The sequence below is a fragment of the Nyctibius grandis genome, chromosome 10, assembly GCF_013368605.1.
Source record: "Nyctibius grandis isolate bNycGra1 chromosome 10, bNycGra1.pri, whole genome shotgun sequence".
NCBI lineage: Eukaryota > Metazoa > Chordata > Aves > Nyctibiiformes > Nyctibiidae > Nyctibius > Nyctibius grandis.
This window is the reverse complement of record NC_090667.1, coordinates 27,005,611-27,021,717: the sequence shown is the minus strand read 5'-3', so window position 1 is coordinate 27,021,717 and position 16,107 is coordinate 27,005,611. Positions and strand designations below refer to the sequence as shown.

The window sequence follows — 16,107 nt, the reverse complement described above, 5'->3', positions numbered from 1 at the left end:
CTGAGAGCACGCTCATTTAAGCATGCTGATTGCAGAAAAGTAACATTACAAACATTAATGATTCCTCTCTGTTTTGCCCACATGGTATCTGAGCTTGACTCCTGTGACCGAGAGAGCTCCTGCTTGCCTGTCTCAATTAGCTTCATTCGCACTCTTAGTTCTTGCCAGGTCTCCGTCCTGGAGATGAAGGGCCAGCAGGAATCTCTGCCACAGTTTGCACAAGGTGTAAGCATCGAGCAAGAGACCACCACGCGCCATTTCTTGGGTGACTCTTCCATCCCTTTATTTCCTCCATTTTATTAAGAGGTGATGTAGAAATAGAAGTACAGGAACATCTTCAGGGAAGGGCAGGGAGGGAAAAACCCTTCCGCATGCAGCACGACTAGCCTCTGCTGCCTGCTCCTGGTGGAAGGTGGCAGCTCCTGGGTTTATTACCTTGCAGTTCAATAGTGTGTGTTGAGCCCACATTTTTGTGATGCTGGGCTGGTTTAGCTTGGGCTCATTTGTTTGCTTTGATCAGCCTTGTGCCAGCTTGTGGGTGCTTCAGGACAGTGGTGCCTGCGGGCCTCGGTGCTGCCAGCTACAGTGACTAGAGGGAAGGGGGCACGTTTCTGCATCAGAGACCCCCACCCCCGAAGGAAAAGAAGGTGCAGCGAAGGGCAGCAGTGATACCTGCGTTAGACTGATGAAAGGTTTTAGGCTAGTTGGGAGGGAGCTGAGTTTCAGACTAATCTGGATGGTGCTCGATCAGGGCTTTTATAAACTGGTCCAGTGAGGTTTTTGGTTTTGTATCTTTAACTGGTTGTAGATTAATTGCAGCTGGTCTGCAGGATAGGCTTAGATCTGTGTGTGTAAGGAAGATGATTGCAAGAGAAGGGTGTGACTGTGCATACAGAGGTGTGATAGGTTTCTGTCTGCAGACCACTTTGTAACGAACCGTTGTGCTGAGCACCGTGGGGAGGTGTTCGTGATCCCCCCCCACCGCCACAAGCCCTGCTTTGCCTTCTCTCGAGGGCTCGCTGCCCATCTGTGTGGTGTCAGACGTGCAATGCCAGCCCTGCGTGAGCAGGGCGCTGATCCACAGCCCACCCGAGACTTCCTGCACTGCAGGGCTGGCAGGCTGCTGCCACGCAGCTGCAAGCCTTTTTCACAGACAAGCGGCAAAATTTCAGCCCCTGGAGGGGCCCTGTGAGTTCAGCAGCTTGAAACAAGCTAATTTCTTTGCTGCTTTCCCATCTTTCATAATTCTGTGAGGGTGAAACCAAAGCTTTCCCGCACAGCACAGGTAGGCACCTGTAGGTGCTGACACCAGCATCCTCACCCGCAGCCAAACCTTGCCCTGCACGAGCCTCCCCTCCACTCGCCATGAGGTAACCAGACTCGCCCCGTGGCTGGTTATGATTGAATTTCAAGATGGTAAGTAGCTTGAGTATGGGTCTGACAGACTTAAAGGCAGGACTGTGCTCCTACTGATAGAGGGGAATGGGTTAAAAAAAATGGATTGGGCCAAACACACACCACTGCTGGCAAGTGCCATCAATGGCAAAATCAGATTACACAAACCTTGTGGGATTGCTGGTGGCCGTTACCTCCAAGTAGGCTTGTTGTTGCTATTAATTATTAAAATTTAAATCCTCATGCATGGAAATTCTGTGTAAAAGAGGGTGCCAGTCTCCCCTTCTAAGTCTGTCACATCCCAGGCTGGGTCGTGGGAAGGGTTGGTGCTGTGTGCTGGTGCAGGCTGTGTTATCCAGGGCACAGCACGCAGCCCTGACAGGGTTGCTGGAGAAGTCCTGTCTCTCTTGCAGCAATGGTACACCAGCTCGATGAATGTTGTCTGCACCTGGCTGACAGACCGCATGGACCTGCAGCTCCACATTTACCAACTGAAAACGCTCATTAGGATAGTAAAGGTAATCGTCCGATGTGGTTTTGATACCATCTTGCTGTTGGAAGGAGTGTATGTGTGTGTATGCATGCTGCATGTTCTCTTAGGCAAACTGTTGCCGGTAAATGAATTAAGCCATTCATTAAAATTCTTTAAATTTAAGATACTTATGGCATGTAGCTAAGGATAAACAGGAACTTGAAATGCATATAGATGCAAAATACAAGTATGCAACTAACAGCTTCCATGAAAAAAAGGTAAACTATTGCTCTGTGGCCCTACCTGTACTGGCAGCACACTAAAATCAGCCTTTTAGTGAACAAACCTGTTGATCACACCAATGAACTCCAGTGTTAAAATGGGTTAAATCAAACCAAAAGTTCTTAACAGTGTTTTACTAGAAACATTTAAGCCCAGCTATGGCTTGTGATTACCATCAGAATGCAAATGAGGATTGTTCTCCTAGTTAATTGAAGTTGTTTCTTTTACAATGGGTGTATGTAATCAACTGTAAGAGATCACAAAGGTGAGATAACATACCCTGAAAGTAACTTTTTTTTCCTTGAGTGCATGTGTATGTGTATATGTGTGTGCATGCGTGCCTTGGACTAATGATAATTATTTCAGTGTGAAATCGCAGTGGTTTACATAAAATAATAAGATCACAGAAGGCGGTAAATATATTTTTGATCATTTTAGGTTCTATCCAATGATTTTTGGTCTAGTATTTTATAATGTTTATGGTCTTGAGTGCAGTGAACACATTGAAGGAATGAATAAATTAAAACTGAAATGTATTAAATGTGCTTTTCGTAACTGAAAACAACAGGCACAGACAAATTATTTCTACTTGTCAGTAGAAGAAAAGCTTTCTTCCTTGTTCTTTATTTATACCAATATCACTTTCAGAAGCAGCTACAACAAATCCAAGGACTTTCTGAAATAGCAGAGCAGTAAATGTTTCCACGCAGAGCACAGAGTGGCATTAAATGAACTATGAGGCCAGAGTTCTAGCTCATGGAGTAAAGAAGTTTTCAAACATAAATTCAAATGAGCGATATTAATCGTAATAACGAAGGAAATGTAGCTAACCATGGAAATGCAACCTCAGTTTCAGAATTAGGTGAAGAAGAGAGATTTAAGAAACCCATGCCGTGTGCTTATGTTTATACATCAACAATTTTCCTGGTATCCTGGACTTATCTTATTTAATCCCAATACTGTAGGTAGGATTATTTAGTACAGAGCATTCCGGGAACGTGTAATCACGTCCGCGGTTACGGGCGATAAGCGTTCTGCCGCGTGAGGAAAAATAACTGACGTTGCAGGCAGAGGAATGCATCCAGAAGCAAGGAGAGTTAGTTGGAGCAGGGCCCCGTCTGTAGCTTCGATGTCTTTGTAGACCCCAACCTACCATGTGCAAAGCTCCCCTGCTCTGAAGCCTGCACGCAGCCACGCAGCCCTGCGGGTCCGGCGAAGGCAGGGCTGGAGTCGCAGAGCCGTAATTTGTTGCTCAAGGCACCCTAAAGGGCCCTCTGCCACGGCGAAGGGGCGGCCGGCAGAGACACCCCCACTGATGCCAAACGCCCGCGGGGCTGGGATGTCCCTGGCATCCCAGCCCCTTCCATTAGTGGCCCCAAGCCCCGGGCATGGGGACACAGGGCGACTCTTGTGGCGAGGCAGGGGAGCCAGTGTCGGCCCTGACCTCTGTGCTGTCTCCTCCTTCCTCCATGCCTCTCCCCGCTCTAGAAAACGTACCGGGATTTCCGATTGCAAGGTGTGCTGGACTCCACCTTAAACAGCAAAACCTACGAGACCATCCGGAACCGGCTGACAGTAGAGGAGGCCACGGCGTCGGTCAGCGAAGGCGGAGGGCTCCAGGGGATCACCATGAAGGACAGCGATGAGGAAGATGAAGAGGACGACTAGGGAAGCTGGCCCGGAGGACCGGCTGGGGGGTCGCCTGGTATCCGTGCATGTACCTCGTCCGTAACTCAGTTAGCCACATTAGGAATTTTTATTGTCAGCTCTAAATGCCCATGAGAAGTTTACCAATACAAATGCCATGTTAGCTGTGTGGTAATAAGATTAGCACCTCTCTCAGATTCATCGGTTTCCTAATTTCATATCTATATGTTCATAAGCAATATGGAGCACCATTGTTTAATACTGTTAATGGAAAAACTACATAGAAAACATGCTAGGTGTGTCCCTGTTATAATTAAAGTTTAAACAATGCTTCATTAATGTACTGTATATACATTGATGGTAAATTGTTGTGAAGATGAGTGAATCGAGTCCTTTCATTTCTTTGTTTCTCTTCTGTGGTTGCCAACTGCTTAAAATTAATAAAAAAAAAAAACAGCTTTGTTTTTAAAAGAAGAACGAGGCAATTACAAATGATTTTTTTTTGTTCTCTCTGTTCATTTAAAAACCAGAAAACAAACAAACCCAGACAGCCGTTTGAATCACTCTGCATCCTTGTTAATGTACCAGGCTCTTCCCTGCAATATGCAGTTAACTCCATAGAGGCTATATCCCAAAGGATTAGTCATTCTGATTGCCACCCCAGATTAATCCTATCATTATGGATATATCATGCCACATTACAAGTCCAAAGCAGTTGTTTTATGTTGACGTTTGCTCCTCTGTGTGTTACATTTTTGTTTAAATTTCAAATAACTGTGTATGTACAAAGACAACTTTATTTACAATCTTAGACTATACAAATGTGTTTATAATAATATATTGAATATTTATTTCAGTAGATTGTAACCATAATTTACAATTCCTGTTTCACAATGGTTTTTATATATGTCATGTACATTGCATTTTGACCAGTAACTGCATGTCCATCAGTTCCCCCCTCCAGAGCTTTTACTTTCTGTGTAAAATAGTGATCCATCTTGCTTTTTTTGCCTTATACAAGCCGACAGTTGTAAAAGTGTGAGAACTGTGGCTTCTCAATAAATAACTATTCAGATGTCCTAATAAAAAATTATGGAGTCTTTTTATGTCTGCCTTAGAAAAAAAAAATTACAAGCTGAGATGTAAGAGCCCCCATCTCTCAGAATAAAGGTATTTTCTTTTCTCATGGCTGTTTTTACAGTTTATTAATTAAGAAGATGGTTTCCTGATTTGCTCCCCAAGGTCAGGGTGGGACCAGAGTGTATATTCCCCAAGTAAAGGGCATTTCTGCTGTCACCTTCGCAGTTGTTTCCAGCATTATCTGCACTCTACACCCCATGATCTGTCTCTGGACCTCTAATTCACGGTCCGCCCGGGTACAGCCCCTGGTGTTACGTGGTAATCATCAGCCCTGCCCAACACACACCTCCCACCAAAGGGCCTCAGTTTATTTTAACTTCTCCCAAAGCAGACAGTTGCAGCAGCCTGCAGGGCACTTACAAACATGCGGCACGGGGCAAACCTCTAGCTGAAATGAAAAAAATGGAAAGCATGTTAGGCTGGGAGTCTTCTGAGAGGGTTTGCAGTCACTCCCTCCCAGCAGCCAATTCAAGCCAAAAATGCCTCCTGCTAGCCTGGGTTTCAGTCATTTGAGAGAGGAGCAGAAGACCTGATGTTCTTCGTCCCCCCAGGCACAGCAACCTATTGCCACCCTGGGGAACGAGGACAAATGCTCACCACCCACAAATAAAAGATGGGCAAATGTTGGAAAAACATCCTGCCTGGACAAACCTGCCTGACATAATGAACCATTAAACTAAACCATCTTCCAGTGCCCAAGAGCCTTGAGACACTCCCTGGACATATGGGAGGAGGAGGGGACCTCTGGGAACGGCCTGTGAAGGGGTTGTTGAGTCCCAAATGGGACGGGGATAGTTATGGAGCCTGGAGCACATCTACCTGCGATGCTCCATTTCTGGGTCCCTTCCCTCTGTGGCAGTTTAGCACCTGGCTCTGGATGGCCATACCCCACACAACCAATACCCACCTACTCTACTACTGGTAACCTGTGTATATCCTTCCCCTTGGAATAGGGGCATTAGCAGGGTCTTTACTTTAGGAGTAGGTGGAAGGCATGCACATTTAGCACCATTATGTGTTGATAAGCCATTTCATGCACTAGGATAGACAAGTTTTGAACCCTGCCTGTAGCCCAGCAGACCACTTCATGGTTTTTGTCTTGCTCTGTGATGCTGGTAGAGGGAAGCATTGACAGGGAAAGCCACCTCTGAGGACTTAGGCAGGAACATGGCCTTGTGGCCACTGACATAGGAAGCTCTTCTCCCTTCTTACCCACCCTCCAGCTGTGCAAATACTTGGTCCTAAATCCCCAGAGAAACTGAGGTAGCAGTAGAGTGTTTAAGTCATACTGAGTCCACCAAAACCAGTTCAGGTGCCTCTGCAGGTCTGTCACTGGGATGCATACAAAAAACCGTCTACATCCTGACATCGTTATGCTTGGAGCCTTCAATCACACCCTGAAGCCCTCACAGGACTTGCCTGACAAAGCAAGTCTCACAAGGCATAAAGCAATGAACAAACCACAAGCACCAACTAGCTGGTTGAGATCCACTGAGACACATACACATACTGATGCATACATGTGCTCGTGCCCTCTTCATTCTCTCCCTTGGCTGTCTCAAATATTTATATAAAGGGCAGCAGCTCCAAGAGGAGGCACTGGGAAAGCCTTACCTGGAGTGATCACCAGGCTGGTAGCAAAGAGCACTGAGGGAGACTCAAATTTGTAGCTCTGCTCCCAGTCAGGCAGAGCAGAGCTGGAGAAACAGCTTGATTCAGCTCTGGAACTGACTCCTTTTTTTTTTTTAACATAAAATATTTATTGGGTAAAAACACAGCCCACTTCCACCTGCCACCTTTCAAAACAGTGAGCCCTGCTCAGTTTTTTGAATGAAGGAGTGTGGGCGCAGCCTTCAGGAGATGATCCTTGGCTGTGCATCACTAATGCACATAGGTGCCTCCTTGAAACAGCAGTGATGGACACCCTTGTCTGAGCTTCTCTGTCATTAGCAATGACCCTGTAGCCTGTGACAGCTTTTCGCATGTCCTCAAACCCCTATAAAGCACCTCAGAGACTCCGTAACAACCCTCAGGATATGTCAGGCTTGACCACGCATTCAAAACAAGGAAGCATTAGCCAGCTCGCTTCTTTTACGGAGTTTGTACCGAAATGATGAACTTCAAGTTCCGTACTTCAGTGTGAGTAGGGAGAAGAACCCACATATAAGCAATGCTGCAAAGCAGGATTTAACCTCCCACTCCAGAGCCTGTGGTTGAGCAAAGGAGCACATTGTACCCTGATCCCCACTGCCTTTAACCCTGCAAACGGTTCCATGGGTGCTGGCAGCCCGACCCCGTCCTATATGGGTGCTGCACCATGGTACCAGCAGCGACAAGTGCTGGCTTGGGTTAATCCTGCAGAAATGTTGAATCCAAAATGGTTTGGTATTCTCTGAAAAACATAAATCCGGGTTTAAAGTCCTCCTGGCCACAGACTACGCTTTGGACAGGACTCAGGCTCCCGCAGAGCAAAGCTACACCTCAGACAGCATCTGAAAGGGCTTGCTGATGGATGGGAGCACCCTGGCAAAGCCAGCCGAGGAACGCAAAGGTCTGCTGCTGGTTTCACTTCAACCCATCGCTGCGATGGAACGCGCTCCAACAGTCAAAGGACTTTCTGCCAGTACAACTGCACCTAGATGAAGAATCTGCCAGTACAGTTATGTCAATCAGTTTTGGGGAAAGAGGAAAATTTCATTCTTCTGCCAGCAAAATTTTAAATGATAGATCAGGCCAAAACTTCTCTCATATTTACAGGGAAGTCCAGCGAAAATATCCTTTTTTTGACAGACTTACTTAAAGCATGTGGCATGGAGACTGAAAATGCTATCAACTATTTGACTGACAAGTGTCAGCAGCTGTTCATCCAATTTGTTTTATATTTCAGCAACTAACAGATTCTTTCCCCTCTGCTGTAATGCATGTCTCCTGGCCCATAGGCATCTTAGAAATTGCTTTTCTGCCTCTCTAGTGACCAAAACGTCAAAAATATTAGAAGACAATTTGTGTTCAGAAGCATAAACAGGCACGCAGCAAAGCAAAGATGATTTTGTCAATGTTCAGGCTGTGTTCTTTTTAAAAAAGTCACAGCAAACCTAAGGCAAAAATTACTTCTCTAAGCTTTAGAAGAAAAAGCTAAAGCAAACAAAGCGCCCGATAAATCAGCGCAGGTTAAACCATCAGCTACCAAGGGAAAAAGCATTCATCTAATGGCCCACCAAAACGCAGCTGAGCCATAGTGCAACCTCTGCACTTTGTGAAGCTCACGACTCTGCGCTACCGCCACGGTCACCAACGCTTGTCCAAAAACCTGCTCCGTGGTGTCACGGTTCCACAGAGCCACTGCTGCATCAGCCGGAGTCCAGCTAGGAGAGTCCCTTAAGCCATTCACAAAAAAACAGCCGCCTTCACCTCAGGTCTAGCAATGCTTTCAGAAACTCTTTGATCCCTGACTGCATATAATGTTAGTTACAATTATTGCAGTTGCCACCCATTCTGAACTTGCTGGACTAAAAAGCCTGCGTGACACCTCTCTCTGGTGAGCCGTATTTCCTTTACTCAAGCACGTTTAGGCTCTTGAGCTAAACCTGAAGTGATATTTTCCTCAGCCTTCCTAAAAGATGCATATTCCATTTCAAGTTGTAAATCTGCATTTGTTGTAACTATGCAAAATATGGGAGAAAAAAAGTGCAGAGATTATATGCAATCTGCCAGCAGAGTTGTGTGCCATGAGGAAAATGCCTCACAGGTCAAAACAAAGAAAAACACTGAGCAACAAATTAGTTGCAGGCAGTAGCTAATATGGAGATCAAAAGATTAAAATCAACATGCAACGATGAAATCACTGGAATAATAGGAGCACTTAAGAAGATTAAGTCAATAACAGAGTCCAGTAGTACAAAAATAAGATTTTGATTATACTGTAAAATTTGATATTGGGAGAGCAAAAGCAATTACAACCACGACATGCTTCACTCTCCCCGCCTTAGACCATCTTGGCTCATTTCCTATGCAAGGAATACAGTTGTTGAAATAAACAGAAATGTTATGACTCAAGTGCTCGATTCAAAAACAAACCAGGTGGTCAGATCAGATTGGGGACTGACAAGATGAGGTCTGTAAAACGAGGACTTGTTGCAGATCCCGGAGGATACGACAGCTGGGGGGAACAAAGGCCACACCGTTTAGGACTGCTTTCGGCAGAGAGAGCTCCTGATCTCGGGGGGCTGTCCCAGGCTGTCAGCTGGAGAGGAGAGGCACGCACTGGAAGGGAGGAAGGAGAAGAGAAATGGCTCAAAGGCTTGAAGTGAAACGTTGTGGCTAACTCTGGTAACAGGGAAGGTTTTTTCTATTCACCTGAAACAGCAAAGATAGCGGGTTTGGTTTTGCAACATATGTCAGGGGCAGAGCACACAGCAGCCTCCAAGCCCAGCTGGAGGGACAGGAACACGTCCCATAGCCATGTTCACCAGTGCTGGGGATCACCCAGCAGCACAGCCCAGTGGGGACAAGAAGGACAACCTGCTGAGGGGCACCTCATGCTCACCATGACAGATCTACCCTTGGTCAACCCAGGTGTGTAAGCAGGAAGAGATGAACCAGTCCCTCCAACGCATGCTGGTCATGGCTGTGGGACACCAGCCTCATCCGTGGGCTGCAGCTTATAGCTTCCCCTGGGAGAAGGGTCACCCCAGTGGGAACCTCCTCAACCAAGAAGTTTCAGAGCCCTTGGTGGGTTCTGCAATGCTCTGCGTTTCATGAGGGAGAGCCTAAGCTGCTCCCCAGAGCTGACGACTTGCCTGGGCTTTTCTCTAAATTGTTTTTTCAGCATCACTAACTTCAGCCCCACACGCACCCCAAAATCACCACCTAGACTCATAATTAAATCAAAGAAATAAATTACCAGCTATTTTTACAGAAGTTGTGGGTGTTCTTAAACATTCGGGGACTACTTGGGTCGTGCACTGAAGTTTTTTCCTGCAATAACAAGGTCTGGATTTTTAGTTTGGGCTCTGATTGCTGGGGGGATTTTTGGTGGTTCTTCTAGCTCATGTCTTCTGGGGTGAAATCAGCACTTTTCTTGTGCCCAAGTGGCACAGCAGCAGTTTCTTCAGTCACCCTGGGAGTCCTGCCAGACTCTCTCCGACTTAGGCACCACGACCAGGGACAAGGAGGAAACACGCTGCTGTCACCTCGGTACCTCGCAGCCCGTGGAGTCCTGCTCTGCAGTGGATAGGGACATCTGTGACAACACTTCGAACAAGGACAAACACAAATCTCGACCAACATAACATGTGGCAGAGCCAGAAAAGCTGGTCAACACCGAGTGGGGAGTGAGTTGCAAAAAGATGGTGGAAAGATTGGCTTTGGGAAGATTCTTACTCTATTTGATTTTTTTTCATTGAAAAAGCAAGTAATTTTGAGGAGGAGATGTTTTTCTATCTCATTAAGGGGAGAATAATTCAAAACACGTGGGGCTTGTCCCACTTATTTTTTTGGCCATCCTTCTTTCAAGCAAAAAAGGGAAAGCATAGGAACACAAAACTGAAGTGGGCTTCTACCCATTTTCACTGCTTTTTGCTCCTTTTTCTGAAGTGTTTTCAGTAGGAAAGTGAGAACGAGGCCATCCCCCCATTATATTCTCCTTCTCTACTTCCTCCCACCTTTTCTCCTAAATAGAAAATAAGGGGGAAAAAAACACAAAACCAGGAAAATTTAAAAGCTCCCACTCTTTCAAAACAAAAAAGTACAACATTTCCAAACATTAGGAAGGGACATCTTTCAGTTTCAGCAGCCAGAAATGAAACGCAGCATCACTCCATTACTGCGACGTGAAGAATATTTCCGACAATAAGGATGGAAAGCAGCAGCTCACCTCATCAACAATTTCTTGCTTGCCTTCCTGGCCGGGTTGACTTTGGACACAACGTGGACTCTGCTGATGCCTCGACTGTCTCCTGGGCCAGACTGGTCTCACACCAGGCACTAGACTTCACCCATGATGTCTTTCTCCACTCCACGCAGGCAGGCAGTGTTTTTGGGGCATAAAGCCTGGCTGGGATCACGCCGTTAGTTACCATTCCTGTTGACAGGCAAACTAGAATAGGCTCTGGCTCACTTTCTCCAAGCTGCGGAAGGAGGAACGAGCTGAGAAAAGAGTTCATTCAATTGCTTCTGTTTGGCAGCTCTGCAGGACTCTCCGCATAGACAGAAAGAGATGAGGCAAGTAAAGAGTTGCCATTTTTAGAATTACATAAGCCAGTTTGATTGCCATCGAGGCAACTCTGCACACCTCCTGCCACGGTGCCCTGCCGGCTGCTCTGCAGTGAGACTAGATTTCAAACAGCTTTAGGAGCAGGTCAGATACCAGCTCTTAAAATTAGACTCAGGTTAAAAATGTCAATGCTACCCCTGCCACCACTGATAAAGTCAACCAGTGCAGCCATGCAAGGACTCTGGGACAGTGAGCTTCCAAAATCCCACTAACCACATTTGCTCTGGGACCCATGCAGTACTCCAAAACCTAACTCCCCCGCAGTGCTTCATTATATTAAAAAGAAAATCTAAAAATGATGAAATAAATTAAAAAAATTATCTGCCTACGTATATGCAGTAATGTGTGCATGACTCAGTGAACGGGCTGAAATAATAGTCTGGAGGGACTCAGCGCCTCTGCTCCAGCCAAGGTGGCCTCGCCATGCACTGCCCCTGCCCCATGCACAGTCGTGGCAGTCTGCGGTGGGTGACACAGCAGCGGGGTCACCCCACCAACCCTAAGGGCTCTGCTGGACCAGAGGGACTGCCCGTCAGGGCGGAGGCATTGGTGCTGCTCCTGTTACACGAGGTACTATGGTTTCAAAGGGGTAACGGGAAGCAGCCAAATGGGTAACAACCTCCTCTTCACCCCAGCCCCAAACTTTGCTATCCTGATTTCCCGGATCATTGCTAACTAACTTGTCCAAAACGTGTCTGTCTCCGACCACTGCAAACTCCAGCCAGAAACCTTGGGGCCATCCCTGGGCAACGCTCTGAGGGCGTAATTGCTGCCTTGCACGGCGCCAGACCCAAACCCAGCACGGTGGGGCCAGGGCCCAGGCAGCACCGCAGCCCAGCTCTCCTGCCCACCCGACCCTGGCCCTGGGCCCCTCTGCTGCATCTTGCACCAACCACAAAGCTACAAAGCCACATCAGAAGCTGCCCCCCCGGCTCACAAAGGCAGCCCCGTCCTAATTGCCTGGGCTGGTGGCTCGCGCAGTCGTCCATCACCTTCTGCTACTAAAAAAAATATTTTTTAAAATACACATAAAAAGCAAAACAGCATAGAAATCAAAGCCACCATTTCAGAGGGATCGAAGCATAATGCTAATAACTTTCGGCAGCTTCCACTGCGGAGTTTAAGCAGCTGCCAAGTTAAATAACCAGGAGGATCCTAAGTTATCTTCCAGTGGACCATAAATGCCCAGCGCTGACTACCCGGGCGGGGGCGGCCCGATGGGCGCGGGGAGCCGGGCCGGGCCTGCGGGACCCTGCGCTCCCCGCCCGGCCGGGACCCCCTCCCCGGGAGGATCTGCTTGTCGGGGGGCGACAGGGAAACCCCCGCCGCCTTTCGATGTCAGCGGCCGGGGAGCGTCTGGGGCTGGGGCAGCCGGGCGCGTATGGGACCGGCTGATGGGAAGGGGCATCAGCCGAGCCCCGGGGCGAGCCCGGCGTGTTCCCGGCCCGGCACCGCGGGCGTTTTTCTGGGGGGGCACCGGCACAAAAATAACCGTAAGAGCGATCACGTCTGCGTTGCGAGAGGCTTTGCGGCGTGCACCTTCCAGGGAGAAATCCGCAAACCATTTCTCCCCTCCAAACGTCGGGTGTGGGATGGGTGGGGGGGAATGAAGGATTAAAACCCCACGGGAGAACAGCCTCCGCGGGAGAGGCAGAAAGCGGGGCCGAGCCGGGACCCCGCACCCGCCCGACGGGCAGCCGCTCCTGCCCCCCAAAGCCGGGCTGGCCCGCCTCGGCCCCCCAGTGCCGCCAGCCCCGTTCAGCGCTCGGAGAGGGGGTGCGGCTGGGGCAGCTGGCTCCAAGTCAGTCATTTGTAATATGCTTGCCGGCACAGCAGAAGTCGAATCGATAGAGACGGCCTCCAGCTGTGCCTAAACCTGCGATTTCAATTAAAATACTGAGCTCCGATGCCCGGGTCTGAGCTGGGATCCCAAAGCACTGATGCACAAGGCGTGCGGTAGCCCGGCTCCTCGCCGGCCGGGAGGCAGCGGGCACAGCCCGGGCCGGGAGCCGGTACGCGGCCTCGGGCTCCGCGGGGGCTTCTCCGGGCACGGGGCGGCCCCGGGGGTGCTGCACGGGGTCTCCGCCGCCGCTCCTCGCCCCCGGGAGCCCCGAGGCCTGCGGGACCCGCTGCCCCGAGCAGGGCGGTGGGTGCGGAGCGGCGAGCCGGCAGCCGTCCCCCCGGCCGCGGAGGGACGGAGGGAGAGACCCGGCCCAGCAAACACCCCGGCAAGGACGAGGGCGGCGCGGGGAAGCTGGCAGCGAGCTCCCGGCCCCGGCTCCGCAGCCCTCTTTTATCCTGCCCGAAATCATCTCGTTTACAGAAAATATTTGTTTGCACTATTAGTTGGTACTGGAGTTAATTACTCAACGTGTGAGCGGGGAGTAATATGGATAAAAGCAGCCCCAGTGTTTATTGTGTGGGTGAGCTGTTGAGCGGTGCTTGAATAAACTGCAATTAGGGTTAGATAGAGATTAATTAACATGTGAGTGGCAAGGTGTAAAATAGTTCCCAACCCTCCACTCAGTATAATCTGCAGGCGAGGAAAAGAAGTTTGTGGAGGCTAATTAAATACTTCGCTAAAGCCGGCGAGCCCCGGGAGCGAGCGGAGCCCAGCCGCCGCCTGCCCGCTGCTCGCTGCCCGGCGGAGGCGCGGGCTGGGCGGGCAGTGCGGCTCGGCTCGGCTCCCCGGGGCTCAGCCGGGCCCTCCCGCAGCCCAACCACCGGACGCGGCTTGTGCCGGTGCATGTGGCTCTCCGCGGTCCCGTCCCACCCTCTCCCCCCAAAAGTGGGACGGTTTCCTCCCTCCCTTGCACGCTGACCCATCGGGTGGGGAGGATGCAGCGGGCAGGGCTGGGGGCACCCCGACACCTGATGCTCCAGGCGGAGAGACGCCCCCCACCCCGAGGCGGGGTGTCCCCCCGAGCAGCCCCGGGGCAGGGCGCTCCCCTCCGCCCGCCGGGAGCCCCGGGGCGGTCGCCGCTTTCAAAGTTTGTTTCTGGAGCGTGTTGTGGTTCGCAGGTGAAAAAGCCTGTCTGCAAACAGCCGGCAGCGAGCTGCCCGGCGGGGAGAGGAGGCGCGGCTTTGTCAGCGCCGCACAAAACCCCCGAATTCCTCCAAACTTTCTTAGGCGTGCTAGGGAGGCGGAAAAAAAAATATATATAGGGGCCTTTTCATTGCTTGCTTTACCTCTGGCCAGGCTCAATCTAAACCCTTCGCTCCCCCCCTCCCTCTCCCGGATAATCCTCCCCTTTATTTTAGAAACACACAAAACCAGGTTCCACGCAGCGCTATAGTGGCTACAAGTGAAAGAGAATTGAGCGCCCTGAATCGCCGGGGGAAAATTGGTTGGGCTGAATAGCCCCGGCGAGGGACGGGGCGGCTAATCAGGGCCAGGGGAGGTGCTGCCGCTGCAGCCGGGCCCCCCGAACCAGGTGGGCACGGGACTCTCCCAATTACCGCGTCCTCGCATCTGAGGTTTCTGCAAATCCTCCCCTCCCGCATCAAGTCGTTTTAATTAGAGAGAGGAACGGAAGAAACGCTGGCATCCAGGCGCTATAGTGTACCGTCGCCTATTTTGGGAGGGGGGGGGGGGGGGCATGACCAGGGCTAGAAGGGAAAGGGAGAGCTGCCGGGCTGTCCCCCGGGGGAGCGGGCACCTTTCGGGGTGACAAGTTGCAAAACTCCCGTTCACAGCGCACGGCTCCTTTTTTTAAATGTATTTATTTTTTAAAGCAGCGAAAACCCAGCCCTGGACTCGACTCCCTCCGCGTTTATTTAAGGCTAATCACCAGCTACCCTGAGAGGGGAAGGGGGGTGGAATTAAACTTAGTTTAATTAACATTAATACACTGTCCTAATTAATGGGTTGGCTATTAATTTATACATGCTGGGGAGGCTCGCAGATAAGTGACAATTTATTAATTATCTTCCAGCTCGGTTGCAACGGAGCTGATTGCAGATGGGTTGCCAAAATAACTCGAGCATGGTTGCGTGGTAGTTGCTTTAGGAAAAAAAAAATTCATTCTCTCCCTTCTTAAAAAAAAAAAAAATCCTCACGCTCCCTCGGAGTGGCTCTTCTAACCCCAGCAAGAACTGGAGCACTTTTTTCCACCCAACTTGTGAATCGCACTTGCCTTCTAATTTGCCACATGCAAAACGATTCCTCTGCTTTGCAAGTTGCTTTTTAAGAAGGGAGAGAGAGAGGAAAAAACCCAGCTCGCACACGAGCGATTTGTGCGTCTTAAACTGGAAGGAAATTGTGCGTGGAGGGGGGGGGGGGGGGGCTCCTCTTCCTCTCCCTGCCCCAACCCACCGCGCTCCAGCCCGGCGCTCGGCTCGGGGAAGATCCATGGTGGCATCCCCATGTCATTCTGCTCGAAGTGACTTCATGTGATGTCAGCTTTAAATGTACGAGACCGTGATCTGACGCTCAGGAAGATGTTTGCTATCAAAATGTGACTGTGACCACACTGTGCTGCTTGGATGAGTCTCGCCGGCTCTGGGCAAAGGTAAGTGGTCCCAAGGCGAGCCCCGCCGCCCCTCGCCGTGCCCCCCACCCCGTTCCCGGACCGCGGCCATCGGTGGGGCTGGGCTGGGTGGCATTGGGATGGGGGAGGTTTTTCTTTTTCTTTCTTTCTTTTTTAAATACTAACAAGGTCTAGCTTGCATGTTACTTTAGCGCGTTCCGCTTAATGAGCAGTAATCTGGTACCCTACGTGCCATTGTTCTTGGATATGTTCATTTGAATGTAAATAGGGAGGGGGTGCCGGTGGGGGGGGGTGGGGGGAGAACAAGGTGCTTATTAAATTGATTTGTCTCCTGGCTTTTCTGGAATGCAGAGCCGAGAGCGGGAGCGAGTCGCTGCTCACACCAAGTTCCCGCACGGCGGAGCGAC

The 16,107-nt window shown here is 49.9% G+C and overlaps 1 protein-coding gene across 1 annotated transcript in view; it reads left to right on the top strand.

Annotated features, from left to right (window-relative positions):
• The window catches only part of CADPS (calcium dependent secretion activator), a 214,160-nt gene extending 210,274 nt beyond the window's left edge, over nucleotides 1–3,886 (top strand). Inside the window, 2 exon segments of the mRNA XM_068408648.1 lie at nucleotides 1,809–1,913; nucleotides 3,638–3,886. Coding sequence (XP_068264749.1) covers nucleotides 1,809–1,913; nucleotides 3,638–3,817 — 285 coding nt within the window. The 3' untranslated portion in view covers nucleotides 3,818–3,886.
• The last annotated feature ends 12,221 nt before the right edge of the window (nucleotides 3,887–16,107 follow it).